At 37.0% G+C, this 14747-nt stretch overlaps 1 protein-coding gene across 4 annotated transcripts in view; it reads right to left on the minus strand.

Moving 5' to 3' along the window:
- dbo (Kelch-like protein diablo) overlaps positions 1–14747 on the minus strand; it is a 279705-nt gene that overhangs the window by 110848 nt on the left and 154110 nt on the right. For all 4 annotated transcript variants that reach the window (XR_016546845.1, XR_016546844.1, XM_090371089.1 and 1 more), the window contains exon 6: positions 14361–14544. Coding sequence is in view for 2 of the 4 variants with exons in the window: in XM_090371089.1 (XP_090227215.1) it covers positions 14361–14544 (184 nt within the window). In the remaining 2 variants the exon portion in view is untranslated. The remainder of the gene's footprint in view (positions 1–14360; positions 14545–14747) is intronic.

Below are 14747 nucleotides of genomic sequence, written 5' to 3' on the forward strand. Positions count from 1 at the left end.
TCTGACATTACTGCTGGCTAAGTACTCGACGACAGTATGAGAAATGCGAGTTCTCGCATTGTGATGCAGCATCCATCACCTGAGTACAGTTTTGGTCATTTGCGATGAGTGTGATCCTGCAAAATGTGCTGTACAGTTGTGTAATAAGGTCCCATAACAGTCATATGGCATAGCACAATATGCTAGGAACCATTCCTTGAATGTCAAGCAATTATTATAACCCTTCCTGCAGGAACCACACTTTTGCATTTTTTTTTGGCATTGGTGATTACGCAGACTTCCAAACAGAGCTTTTTTGCTTATTCTCTGGGTTGAAATGATGAAGTCAAGTCTAATACACCATTATCACCGTGTGCAGAACCTCACCATCTTCAATAACCATCTGTTGCAGCTCCTGACAAACCTCCATGTGAACTGTGAATAGTCTTGGAATTCAGCATGCACATGTCATATGCAAATGTCATGGAGAACACCACATGTGCTTTCTACTGATATTCTCAACATCTCTGCCAAATGCCTTACTAATTATATAATGATCTTCTCTCACAATTACAGAAGCAGTGTTTATGGTTTCTGTGGTGACAGCAGTGGTTGGAGCTCCAGGACCGCTGATTTTTGTGATTGAATCATGTCCATCTTTAAACATTCTAAGCCACCTGTGAGCACTGCTATATGGAAGCATAGATTCACCATAAGCCTCTTTTAACATTTCATATGCTTTGGCTGATATTTTCTTGAATGTGTCACGTCCATTGTTATGTAGGCAAAACTAAGTACGTATAACCTTGACTGACAGACAATATCACACCGTATGCAAGAGTCAAATGCACAGTTGCTATGTGATGCAGCTTGGTTTGGTCTTAAATTCCACAACTCAGCTAGAAATAGCAAGCAGTACGGTTGTTCATGAAAAATTATGATCAATCTTTATTGAATAGCCCTCGTATTTTAAGTGCAATCACCATACTTGAACAGAATATTCCAAGTGTGGTTTTACTTGCCATATTGATCAGGATCGTAACCTCCAACAAGAAAATGTTTGATAAAACATTTAGAGAACAACACTAGCCTTCCTTACAATCTGTAACCTATCTGCAATAATTAAAGAACTTCACATCAGATAGTATCATAATTCTCCCAAATTCTTTTCTTCTTGTACTGTTTTTAAAGGAGCAGAAATGTTTTAAAGACAAAGGGCCCCTCTTATGAAGGGTCTTTCTTCTGTATATACTGATGCAAAGTACTTATTCAATTCATCCACAACATCGGCTGGGTAATCTAAGACTTTCTTACACTAATTATAGATGGATTGTCCATCATTCATTCCTTCCTTTCTTCTTTGGATTTGCATATGTGAAAAACTCCTTGTCCCTGTTCTTTTGTATATAGCTGTTAAGGACTTTAGTTCTTTTCGTCATTATGTATCTTTTACATGCCATTTTTTTTTTTTTTTTTTTTTTTTTTGCTCTATTGAACTGGCTAGCTCATTATTTATCCATCTCAACATCCTCCTTGAGCTATATTTTCTTAATGGTATATGTGCATTCATGGCTTGTGTGACCACAGATTTAAATAAACACCATAATTCCAATGCATTTGCACTCCATATGCTATCTCCCCAGCTCACAGAAGCCATGTAAAAAAAAAAAAAAAAAAAAACACCTTATATAACATTAAGTAAACATCATATAAACATTATAACAGTGTAAGAAACATCTTACACTGTTATAATCTCCCTTCTTGAAATTAAAACACATTCCTCTGCTAACTCTGTCCTCCTCCTCACCAAACTCATAACTCCATGTTTGCTTCCTGCTAAAGGTTCCTCTACTGTCAGCTCTAAGATGTCATCTGGTTCATGGGAGATGATCTTGTCCAGAATATTCCACTGTCATGCCACTCTGAAACTGGAAGACTATTTGCTTCACACTGGATTGCCAAATGTGAGTTCACTCATCTCAGCATTGTGTTGCTATTCTCCTTGCATCCATTGATGATTTACACCTACACAATTGAATACTTAACTAATGATTGACATGATGTGTGTGTGTATATATATATATATATATATATATACAGGGTGTTTATTTTAAAAAAAAAATCCACATTATTTGTATTAAATACAATGCTACCAGGTAACAATCACTGGTGTAAATGTGTGAGAGTGCCAGCGGAGTATGTTACATAGCTGGAGGAAGTGATAGTTTTGCATTTAAAGGGTTCAGTTTATCACAATCTGTGTTGGAAGTTGTACGCATCATTAATGTCATGCTATATATCATTAAGCAACATGTTTTTTTTAATGGAATCCTACTTTGAAATGAAGTTTTACCGAGTGCTGAATGCAAAATCAGGAATGTGAAACAATGAAAAGCTGCAAAGGAACCCTTATCCATGCCCAAAAAATCTGTTTGGTGTGGTATACCTTGAAGAAGGGTAGTCAACCCCATACTTTTGGAACAAATCTCATCTTTGATGGTTAGAAAGGCATCATAATGCAGTTTACTGAATTGGAGGAAAATAAGCAACATCTGGCTTCAACACAACAGGGCAACCTTCCACACCACATGCTCAACCAGTGAATTGAGTTTTTTTTTTTTTTTTTGGAGGGGGGGTCAAATCATATTACAAAGGTGTTAGTCACCTAGGGTTTCCTGATTAACATTCTCAAGCTTATTTTTATGGAGGATGCTGAAGCAGAAAGCTTAAGAGAGCAATCCGTGATGCATTCAGCAGCTCAAATCAAAACTGAAAATGCAGTCAAGAGTTAATGAACAAAACACTTTGTCATATCGCTTGTGGCATGATCAAAAGAGCAAACTTATCTATTGCTAAGAATGGAGGACACTTCCAGTATTGTTTATTAACTATTATTTGTTAATTATTCTGATAATAAACTGTTTGAATGTTTTTGGGACTACTTTTAAAACAAACACTCCACATATTTTAAAGTTTAAGGTTTTCAAAATACTACAGTTCATGTCATTTTGTTACATGCGACTTTACAATATTCTTTCATATCTCCCTCTCTCTCTCTCTCCGTCTGTTTTTTCTTTATTCTTTACAATTATGTAATACAAAGTTTTTTTTTTTTTTTTTATGTGAACCCCAAACACGAGAGGTATTAGAACCGTGCCTGGGTTGGAGGCTGAGAAGGGTCATTACTAACAGATTAGAAAGAATACTTGATGAGAATCAACCGAAAGAGCAAGCTGGCTTTAGGACAGGATTCTCAACTATGGATCACCTTCACGTAATATCACAGCTAATGGAGAAAGCAAATGAATATAAAACACCATTATGCCTGGCATTTGTGGATTATGAAAAGGCATTTGACTCCATACAGCATAAGGCAATGTTTCGGGTACTGGAAAGACAAGGCATAGATACTCCATATATTATGATTTTGAAGAAAATATATGAGAGTGCTACATCCTTTATTAGACTAGACAAAGACAGTAGCAAATTTAAAATCGAGAAAGGAGTTCGACAAGGAGACACAATATCTCCAAAGCTGTTTACTGCTGCCCTTGAGGAAGCTTTCAGAAGATTAGACTGGTCGCAGAAAGGAGTCAATGTGAACGGAGAGTACCTAAACCATTTATGATTTGCAGATGACATTGTGGTCATAAGCCACGATCCCAAAGAATTAGAGGAAAATCTTAATCAGTTATGCACAGTTAGTAAGGATTTTGGACTAAAGATGAATACGGCTAAAACAAAAGTAATGATGAACAAGTATGCCACGGAAAGGGAAATAATGATTGAAGGAGCAGTAATTGAAAAGGTGGAGTCATATACTTATCTGGGACAAGTTATTAGCTGTAATAATGATAAATGGCTGGAAGTCAAGAGAAGAATAAATTTTGGATGGATAGCATTCAGGAAATACAGTCACATACTGAAGAGCAATATCCCAGTTTGTCTGAAATGTAAAATAATGAATCAATGTATACTCCCCACCATGACTTATGGAAGTGAAACTTGGGCACTCACCAAAAGAATGGAAGAGAAGCTAAGAACTACACAGCAAAGAATGGAACGAATTATATTGGGAATCAGACTGTTAGATAAGAAGAGAAACACGTGGATTAGGCAGCAAACTCAAGTAAAGGACATTCTTATCAAAACTAAAGAACTAAAATGGTCTTGGGCAGGACACATAGCTCGAAGACATGATGACAGATGGACTAAGAAAATAACAGAATGGTACCCAAGAGGAGAAAACCTGGAAGACAAAGGCGGAGATGGATAGATGAAATTCATGAGTTTTTGAGTATAAATGGATGGCCAGTGCTCAAAACAGAAGGAACTGGAAAGTTGCTGGAGAGGCCTTCATCCTGCAGTGGATTGAAAATGGCTGATGATGATGATGATGAATACAAAGTTTTTTTTTTTTTTTTTTATGTGAACCCCAAACACGAGAGGTATTAGAACCGTGCCTGGGTTGGAGGTTGAGAAGACGAAAGAAGATATTTGTTGACATTGGACTTGAACTTCTGTAGATTGTAATTTTCAGGAAATACATATGAAGGAAGGTTGTTCCAGAAAACGGCAGCTGAATGAATAAATGAGGAAGATGAAAAGTTGGTTCTGTGGGTTTGAAGTTGGACAGTAAATGGATGTTGGCTGGTGGCGGCTCGTGTTCGGACTGTTTTGAAAGAGAGAGCAGGAATTATAGATGCCAATTCAGAAGAACAGTGCCCATGGAAGTATCTGTAGAAGAGGCATGCAGCAGAAACAGTACGTCTATGAGAAAGCGAGTGGAGAGACTCTGTTAGAGATGAATCATTAATTAACCTAACTGGCCTCTTCTGAATGGAATCAAGGAGTTAGAGAGAGAGAGGTTTTGGGGGCACCACCCCAGATGTGGGAACAATATTCCATGGCAGGGCGGATTTGCGATTTATACAGAATGAGCAGCTGTTTGGAAGAAAAGTAACGACTAGAGCGAAAGAGAAAACCAAGTTTTTTAGATGCAGAGGAAGCAATGTTTGTAATGTGCTTGCGCCAAGAGTTATAAAAAAGTTATGTAATATAATGCCCTACCACTAATATCTGAGGCATCTCATGGTGACGTGCATCACAATATGAGACTGATGCCTCACACAGCAAGTTTGGCTACTCTGTAGCCAGGTAGGCAGGAGCAGCAGTGTGTAGCACACGCTTCTTGATTAGACCTGGGTTCGAGCCCGTGGCCACCAAATACGGAGGATGCAGAAAGGTCAGGGAACAACCACCGCATATCCCCAGAGCAATATGGCCTTAGTTGCTAATGCTTCTAAAAACCAAATAACAGCAAGAGCCTCACATAGCAAACTTTGTTTTTAGCAACATACACAAACAAGGCCTTTTTCTAACTCATCTACATTAATTTTCAGTTAATAAATTAATATTCATTAAATAAAATTTTCAAATGTATGTAGTGAAGTGGGTGTTATTTTCAATAGTGATAATCCTGTTTTACACTCTGCCCTGTTATATGTGCGAACATTGCCACAGGCCAACTAAGTCCACTTGAGAGATAGACAATGAGATAGCAATCTCATTGTCTATGCTGACAGAGACTGACAGACTTCTTCAGTGCAATACTTATGTTTTAATTACTGGTTTAATAGTAGCTGTAAATTTATCTGCCTTCCTAATAATGCATATACTTATTTTGAAAGTGATATGTTATTGTCTTCGCAGAATTCTAAACGAAAGGGTATGATACTCCGCAAAACCCTTTATAGCGAAAGTGAATAACAGCTAACATCAGGTAATGTTACAAGACTAATCACATAACATCTATGGCAAAGTTTTCCATAGCAGTAAAAAGGTCAGTTTCAATGATCTTGCCACAAGTCTACAATGGGAGAGAGATTCCATGCCATCATGATTTATGAACACCAGTGATAGCTAAGACCAGCATACACTGCACTACTAATTGTGTGAGATCTGAGAGGAAAAGTTTTCTGTAGTATAGTAAAAGGGTTTTCTTTTACTGTTTGACACCCATTTTTGGTTTTATACCAGAAGTATAATTAGATTCTTTGAAGTTATGTTACCAGATCAAATACACATCCGAAGAGGTATTACAATTATACATTTCAAAAAAAACCACAGACTGCCTCCCCCTTTGAATTTTGTACAAAATGTAGGATAGTCACAGAGTTTACCTCTGTTTCTGTAACAACTCTGATGCTGAAGTTCTTCACAAGTATCACATCTATCACCTTCAGATAAGCCAATTCTCCAATAAAATGAAGATATATATTTGCAACTACTAAAAAAATAAAAATTAAATTAAAAATAAATAAATAAATAAACATGGCAAACTAACTAGTTTGAAACTTGGACAAGGTTTGTATTGCTAAAGTTCAAAATTAGTTTCTCATATCGTGCAGTATACAAAAAAAAAAAAAAAAAAAGTTTTGATAAGCTTTTAGTAAAAACTCAACAAATCACAATTTCAAAAAAAAATAATAATAATAAATAAAAGAGGAGAGAGTTACATGAAACTATTTTGCAATAGAATACAGTAGAATTTCAGAATTACGGCACCTTCAGAGATTCAAGATGCTGTTATTTCGATTTTTCCGTTATCTAGAAAGTTTTATTTTTAATATGTTTAATGCAGAAATAATGGCGCCTCCGTAGCTAGGTGGGCAGGAGCAGCAGTGCATAGCACACGCTTCTTGGTTAGACCTGGGTTCGAGCCTGTGACCACTGCATATCCCCAGAGCAATATGGCCTTAGTTGCTAATGCTCCTAAAATCCAAATAACAACAGCAGAAATAATGAGGCTAAATAACAGAGATTAAGTGCATATAAAAAACATAATCATGTTGACAATCCAATGTTATATTCTGCCATTAATACACTCCTACTTACACCCATTCTATTTTCTATTATTATATCAAGTTTGTCACTAAGCTTTAATGTTATTCTTCCTTTCTTCTCTGTATAAGGTTTATTAAGTTTAGGAGCCATAGTGAGGGGTCTTTAATTTAAAATAAATGTAAATTGGGTAAAATCCATGATATCAGTACAGAATTCACTTTAAAATTGGAGAATTTAAACAAATAAAGTAATCATGTGACTTGCCGTTTTCTTTTTTCAGCACTGCAAGACATCTGCGCTGTATGTAATCACCTGATCTCAATGTGCCGTTAGCTTGAATGTGGCATTATTTCGACAGTCTACTGTATATCTTTCTGTTACTTTTATAGCCATAACAACAAAACACCACCTTTCTAAGTGCAATGATGACCAGTGTGTGATTCTGCAATTTTCCTGTCTGCTTGGCAACAGAGATTTCTCAAATTTTCAATACAGAAATTAAGGAAAACATTTTTCTTTGAAGGTATGTTGAATTTCAGCTGCAAGGATAATGTGGTTAAAGAACAAAAAAAGGGCTATAAAAATAAATGCAACTGAAGGACCTTGCATTCAACTCAAGGTAAAGTAAATTTGATTTGAAAAAAACATTTTAAATACATTTGAACATTTAAAATCAGTAAAGGTAACACAAAAGGTTATGTTTGTGCAATGTGTATAATCTTATATGTACTGCATTAATAATTTCCCTTTTCATTCTTACATCCTTTTATGTAATCTTTTTAATTAAAATAAATTAATTTTTTAAAAAATTTAAATATACAATTCATTCTTTATGTACAATATAATGTCAAAATCAAAAATAATATTACAAAATGCACATTTTTATATAATTTTTTGCCTTCACTCCAGGCATAACTGAATGGTGAAGAAAGCTCACCATGATGCTGTTGTACTTTTCATGCACCAACTAGAGGGCTAAAATATATCTCAGCCATATCTATATAGCCTAGCAAAGTATCACTTCCTAGTCCTTTGTAAGTAAAGATTAAAAGTACAGCCAATCCATGTTGTTTGAGAAATCAGAGGTATTAGGACTGTTCTCAAATGTTTCTTCATTTTCCTATTTATTCCTCCTTTAAGCTACAGTTAGCAAGTGCAAATTCCAGAAAAATCAAGACCAGATAAAGTACACATTAAGTCATCTATGGAATTGTACTGGAAGTACACATTAAATGCAGTTTATCTCAACATTTGAGAGCAAAAGCTCCCTTCAGAATTAAAGAGGCTCAGGAAGCAGGGAAAAAAAAAAAAAAAATTGCCTTGCCTGTAGTGCAGGGGTGAAAATGATAATCAGTATCGAAATACAAACAAAGAAGTTCCTAATAATAATCTTATGCTAATTTTAGATAACCCAGGGCTCACTGCTTGACCAGAAGCTGCATCAGATCTAGCACCGTTGAGATTACAAAAAGTTTCATTTCTGACTCATCATTCGCTGAGAAAATTTCTCAAAAAAAAAAAAAAAACTATTTCTAGTTGGTTTTATTTATTTTGAATGCACTGAGAACAAAGATGTGTGTACAAAGTTTACAAAAATGAAATAACATTTATAGGTTGTAATTAATCAGGCAGTAATTGTAATTAGTCAAAAATTAACAATATTCAAGATAAATAATAAATACAACAGGACAGCTAAATAATAAGAATTAACAAATACTAATACAAAAAAAATGAATTGAACTAGTTCAAAAATTTAAAGTGAATCAAGCCATTCTAATGTCTCATTGGTACAATTATGCAGAGCAGTAATTCCTCCAGGGAGGCCCTGCCAGGAGGGTGCAGCCAGATAATATATGTGAAGCGCCTTCTATAGTTCCACAAGCACAGAGCGGAGAATCCCTGAAGCCCCATCTATGTTCTGATTTGGAACACATGTAACACACTCACTTCTAAAGGGGTTTATTTTCTTCCATAAATTTCTGGGAAGGTCAAATCCTGCTACAGGTTTGTCCACTCTGTCAATGAGATGGTAGTTGGGGTATCCTGTTCAAATAGTGAAGGATCATTCCAGATCAGGTGCCTGCTGTTCAGTTGTTGTGGAGGTGCATTCCAGATGTCATCATGCAAAGATAGCTCTATCCTGGTTTGGATATGCAGCAGCTGTTTAACTGTCTTTTCCTGTCTTCAGAGATGGGAGGGGCAATGTTCAAAATGATGGGCAACCACTCAGTTTTGGTAGGCATCATTGTGCCAGTGATGTTTCTCATAGTTTGATTTAGTTGGGTGTCAATGAGGTTTGTGCGGGCAGAATTTTGCCAGCAAATGGACAGCAATACTCTGCAATGGAATAGCAAAGTCCAAGGCTGGAAGATCTAAAGTATGGGCATTAGCTCCCCATCTTGATCTGGAAAGCATGCTCAGTAAATTATTTCTTGTACAGAGTTTGTCTCTCACTTTTAGCAAGTGGCATTTGTATGTCAGAGTACGATCCAGAGTAATTCCAAGATAGGTCGGATACTTGTTATGTCATGGTTATCAAAATGGATGTTCAATTCTTTCTGGCTTTCCGCATGTTATAGATGAAAACAGGATGATAGTTTTCGAGATGCTTGGTATTGAATGCCACCTGTTACAGTAATCAGTAATATCTTTCAGGTCTGAGTTAAGATGTTATTCAATAGTTTGAAAGCTCTGACTTCTATGTGCCAGACATGTGTCATCTGCATATATAAATTTCCTTGATGTTGTTCTTGGCAAGTCATTTATAAAGATGTTAAAGAGGGTTGGAGCTAACATTGACCCTTGCAGCAGGCCATTTTTTTTTAGATTTCCATCTACTGCATTTGTCTCCCAGGTTAATCTGGAATTGTCAGTTTCTGAGGAGGAGCTCAATGGTTTCCACTGTCCAGCAAAGTAGTGTTTGGGCCACTTTGTATAGAAGTCCTGTAAGCAAGATGATGTCATAAGCAGCAGTAAGATCTAAAAAGACTGCTCCAGTCTTCTCTTTCATTTGGAAGCCATTCTCAATAAGATTATGAAATATCAGCCAGTTGGAAGAAGAGATCCAGGACATCCGAAGGAAACATGGACTGAGATCAAAAAGGCCACCTGGCCTAAATCCTTGAAGGGATGATGATGATGATGATGCCATTCTCAATAAGTTGTTAAGGTTAGAACTTGGTCACAAGTACTCCTGTTAGTTCTGAATCCAGTCTGTTCAACCTAAGAGCATTTTCAACGTGGGATGTAATTCATTGAAAGATGACTCTTTCTAGAAGTTTATAACAGTAAAGTAATAGAGAAATGGGGCGATAGCTGGAAGTAATGAGGTATCCTTTCCTGGTTTGAGGATGGCTATCACTTTGGCTTTAGTCATATCTTAGGTATTCTCTTCTCAGTGACAATGAGGGATAGAAAATGGGGCAACCATTTAGTTCCTTTTTGTCCAAGATTCTTGAGAATCTCTGGGGACATGTTATCTATTCTACAGGTCCATGTCAACACTATCTTTGATAGTGTTGACATGGTTTCTTCAATTGTAAATGGGGTAAATTTCTCTTCTTCATCTCTTTTAGATCCCTTATACTTTCTCCATAGGGCCTCGATTTCCTTCTCGAAATTCTTGTCATGCTTAGCACAACATTATACATAGAGTGGTGGTCAACAGATGAGAAGTCACTGGCTGATTATTTTTCAGTGGTCTCTCAGCATCACCTAGCTTTTTTTAAATTTAAAAAAAAATTATTATTTTTTTACGAAAACCCCAAACATGAGAGGTATTAGAACCTATAGTACTAAATACCATGCTTGGGTTGGGGGTTTGAGAAAATGAAAGAAATATTTGTTGACATTAGACTTGAACTTCTGTAGACTGTAATTTTCAGGAAACACATATGAAGGAAGGTTGTTCCAGAAAACGGCAGTTGAATGAATAAACAAGGAAGATGAAAAGTTGGTTCTGTGAGTTTGAAGTTGGACAGTAAATGGATGTTGGTTGGTGGCGGAATGTGTTCGGACTGTTTTGAAAGAGAGTGTGGAATTATAGAAGGCAATTCAGAAGAACAGTGCCCATGGAAATATCTGTAGAAAAGGCATGCAGCAGAAACAGTATGTCTACGAGACACCAAGTGGAGAGACTCTGTTAGAGATGAGTCATTAATCTGAATGGAATCTAGAAGCCTGAGAGAGGTTTTGGGTGCACCACCCCAGATGTGAGAACAATATTCCATGGTAGGCCAGATTTGCGATTTGTACAGAGTGAACAGCTGTTTGGAAGAAAAGTAATGCCGAGAGTGAAAGAGAAAACCAAGTTTTTTAGATGCAGAGGAAGCAATATTTGTAATGTGCTTGTGCCTAGAGATTTTAGAAGTCAGGGTAATCCCCAAAAGAGATATCATTTTACCTAGAAACTGGAGTGTCACCAAAGATAACCATAGGAGCAGAAGAATCTTTTTTGGGAGATATAAGACAAGACTGAGTTTTAGAAGGATTGAAAGACAATCAACTAAATGGTCTTTGCCCCACTGGAGGATTACCTGGAGATCAGCATTTAAGGAATTGGTAGCGGATATTCGAGAAGTTGAAGCTGATTGAGCAGGGCACGTTTTCTCAAAATGGAAAGGGGAATGCAATGTGCTATCACCGGCAAAACTATGGATAGGATTTCCAGTCAATGGAAGGTCTTTAATATACAAGAGGAAAAGAGTGGGGGAAAGAACTGAACCTTGGGGGACACGAGCATTAGTGGAGAAGTTAGAAGACAGAGAGCCATCTACCTCACCCTCAGTGAGCGATCAGAGAGAAAACTGATAACCAATTACAAAAAACAGTTGGCAAACCATAAGATGGAAGCTTGTTTAGAAGATCTTTAGGCCAAACACGATCGAAAGCCTTTGAGATGTCAAGAGCAACTGCTTGTGTTTCACCAAACTTTTCCATTCAATTTGTCCACAAATGGGTAACATAAGCCAGAATATCATCAGTGGATCAACAGTGATGGAATCCAAACTGGCAATTGTTGATCAGACGGAAGATTTCTAGGTAGTTTAAGGGTTGGCAGTTAATTGATTTCTCCATTACTTTAGAAAGTGTAGAAGTAATTGCAATGGGACGATAACTGAATGGGAGAGATTTGTCAACCTTTTTAGGAACTGGCTGGATATGAGCAAATTTTCAAGCAGATAGAAAAACACCTATGGAATAAGGAAGTGAAAAAAAGGCGGCAAAGAACAGGAGTAAGTTCAGGAGCACAGGTTTTGAGAACAAGGGGAGAAATACCATCAGGACCTGGAGCTTTCTTAGCATCAAAATTCGTCAAAATCCTTCTGACATCCTTTTGACGGAAGACCACAGGAGGCATTGAATGGAGTGTGTTGGGAATGGTGGAAGGTGTTTTACCAAGATCATTAATACATGAGTTGGAAGAAAAATGGGATGCTAGCAGGTCGGCTTTATCCTTGGCTGAAGTGATAACAAAACCATCTGGTTTTGACAGAGGTGGGAGCAGAGATGGGCAAAAGTTGTGGCCAATAGCTTTGGCAAAAGACCAGAATGCTCGGCTACCATTAGGGCAAGAAGCAAGTTTTCTACTCTTAGCCTGTTCGAAATCTAGTTTGGACTGGTTAATAACTGCTTTAAATTTTTGTTGCGAGCTTTTGTGTAGGCAGCAAATGAAACTGAAGGATTGGAAACAAGCCAATTACGATATGCAAAGTTCTTCTCTTGAACAGCCTTAACACATTTATTGGAAAATCAATGTTTAGATAAAGGACGAGATTTTAAAGTGGAGTGTGGAATAAAGGATTCCATTCCTAGAAGAATAATTTCACTGACATGATCTGAGCAAACATTGACATCAGAAGTTTTGAAACAGTAATCCGACCAAGGAAAAGAAATCTCGCAGGTCATCCCATTTCTACGAGTTCCTCCCAATGCCTTCTGCGATTAGTTTCTAATTCCTTCAGAAGCTCATCTCCGTCTTCGGGATTACCTGAAGTTTCAAACTTCTTCAACAGTTCAGTGCTACGCTTATTTAGGCATGGGATGTATTTCTTGTGATAGCCACGGAAGGATGGACTGGACCGCTGCCTTGAATATAGCATTTTTAAATCTATGGTAAGCACATTCTATGGTATTATGGGGAATGGAACTAATAGAAGCATCAGAGAGTGATTGATATCTTGGGCAGTCAGGTTTCCTATAGTTCCAATGTGGTTTGGGGTAAGTATTCACAACAGGAATATCGGTTTTGATATCAATAATAATGGGCAGTGTTGACTGGGCAGTATTTTCTGCAAGACTATAATTTGTACTGGGTTTGGCTGGCCATTTTTTATAGTGGACCAAGAAAGATCAAAAAGAGACGCATTACCAGCATGCAGAGAAAAAGGTTGAAGATTGTTTGGGATCGTGAAGGAGGTGTAAGTCCTTTGCAGAAGCCCAGTTCGATAGGAAGTTTTGATGCTTGTCTGTAGAGTTATAACCCCATGTAACATGATGACTATTCAAGTCTCCAGCATAGATGGCAGGGTGGGATACAGTTGGTAGGACTTCAGGTGGCCAGGGAATTCCTGGTGGCTTATACACATTTGCAATTGTGTAATGGCCGACTTTAATCATGTCTCAGAGTTCTGAAGTGACTTTTAGAGATTCAACTCCAACGATATCAAATCTGGCATAAATTGCCCTTCTATAATTAGGATGTAGATGGAAATTAATCAGCTTAAATCCAGTAAATGTAAGTCTAGTACATGCTGCAGTGTCTACATGGGGTCTCTTGGAGATAAATAATATCTGCTTGTTCTCTGAAGGCTAGGACTTCCAGTAAGGATCATTCTGCAGCAGATAGCCCCTCAATGTTAAGTTGAAGAATACTTAAAGCACACATCTGTTCTAGTCGAGATCACTTGGATTTGACTTGCTAATAGCAGCTCCAGTTTTACCAAAGAAGGGTAATCACAGGATGAAGGACGAGAACCTAGCTGCTGTACATCCCTTTCTAGTTGGTGATCCCCATATGGTTCACATGAAGGGATCCTTATAATGCAATCTGTAAGTGGTGATCAACAAAATGTGTTGCTAAGAGATGTTTCTACCATAGTTAATCACATACCTTTCCAAATGCAATTCATTTCTCATTCCCCTATTATTAAATTGGCTCTTAATGAGATGTTGTCCCTAGAGTGTTGATGCAAAGGTACTGTGGGATGACAAGCGGGGGAAAAATGAAAAGTGAAATCATAGCAGAGAGAGAAAATCCAAACTGCTAAGAAGAAGAACATAACACTACATAATCAGCTAAGATTACAAATGTTCATTTGAAATAAATGTGAACTTCATGATAGTACAGCCGTAGTAGCAAGAGTAAACTTTATGATGTATCAAACTAGAGTAAGTAGACCCTGAAATGACCCATATGCAAGTAAAGAATAAAATAATTCTGGATTAGCCAATTTTTAAATTATTCAAGCTTTCTTTTCCCATTGTTAGTCCATAAATTGAGTTTACTGTATTATAAAGTAATAAAGAAGGAATACCTTTCAATGCTATTTAAATATGACTGTCCATCATGTCCACCTACTGCATACAGGAGATCATTAAGAACAGCAACCCCAACTCCACATCGTCTTTTACTCATTGGAGCAGCCATTCTCCATTCATTAGTCTGAGGATCATATCTTTCAACACTGGCAATTGCATCTCCACTACACCAACCACCCACTAAAAAGGAAAAAAACACTGCATACTAACAAAATATTTTGCAAGAAATAAACATATCTTATTCAGAACAGAGCAAAACCCAACAAAACAGAAACTCACTGTTATATTTTTCTTATTTTTGACAAAATTTTGATAAGCACCTTTATTTTAACTCTATTAAATTTAACTGATTATATTTAATTTCTTTTGTTATAGTTGTAAAT

Source organism: Mastigoproctus giganteus, chromosome 4, assembly GCF_048544385.1.
Source record: "Mastigoproctus giganteus isolate SK-2022 chromosome 4, ASM4854438v1, whole genome shotgun sequence".
In the NCBI taxonomy this organism is placed as follows: Eukaryota; Metazoa; Arthropoda; class Arachnida; order Uropygi; family Thelyphonidae; genus Mastigoproctus; species Mastigoproctus giganteus.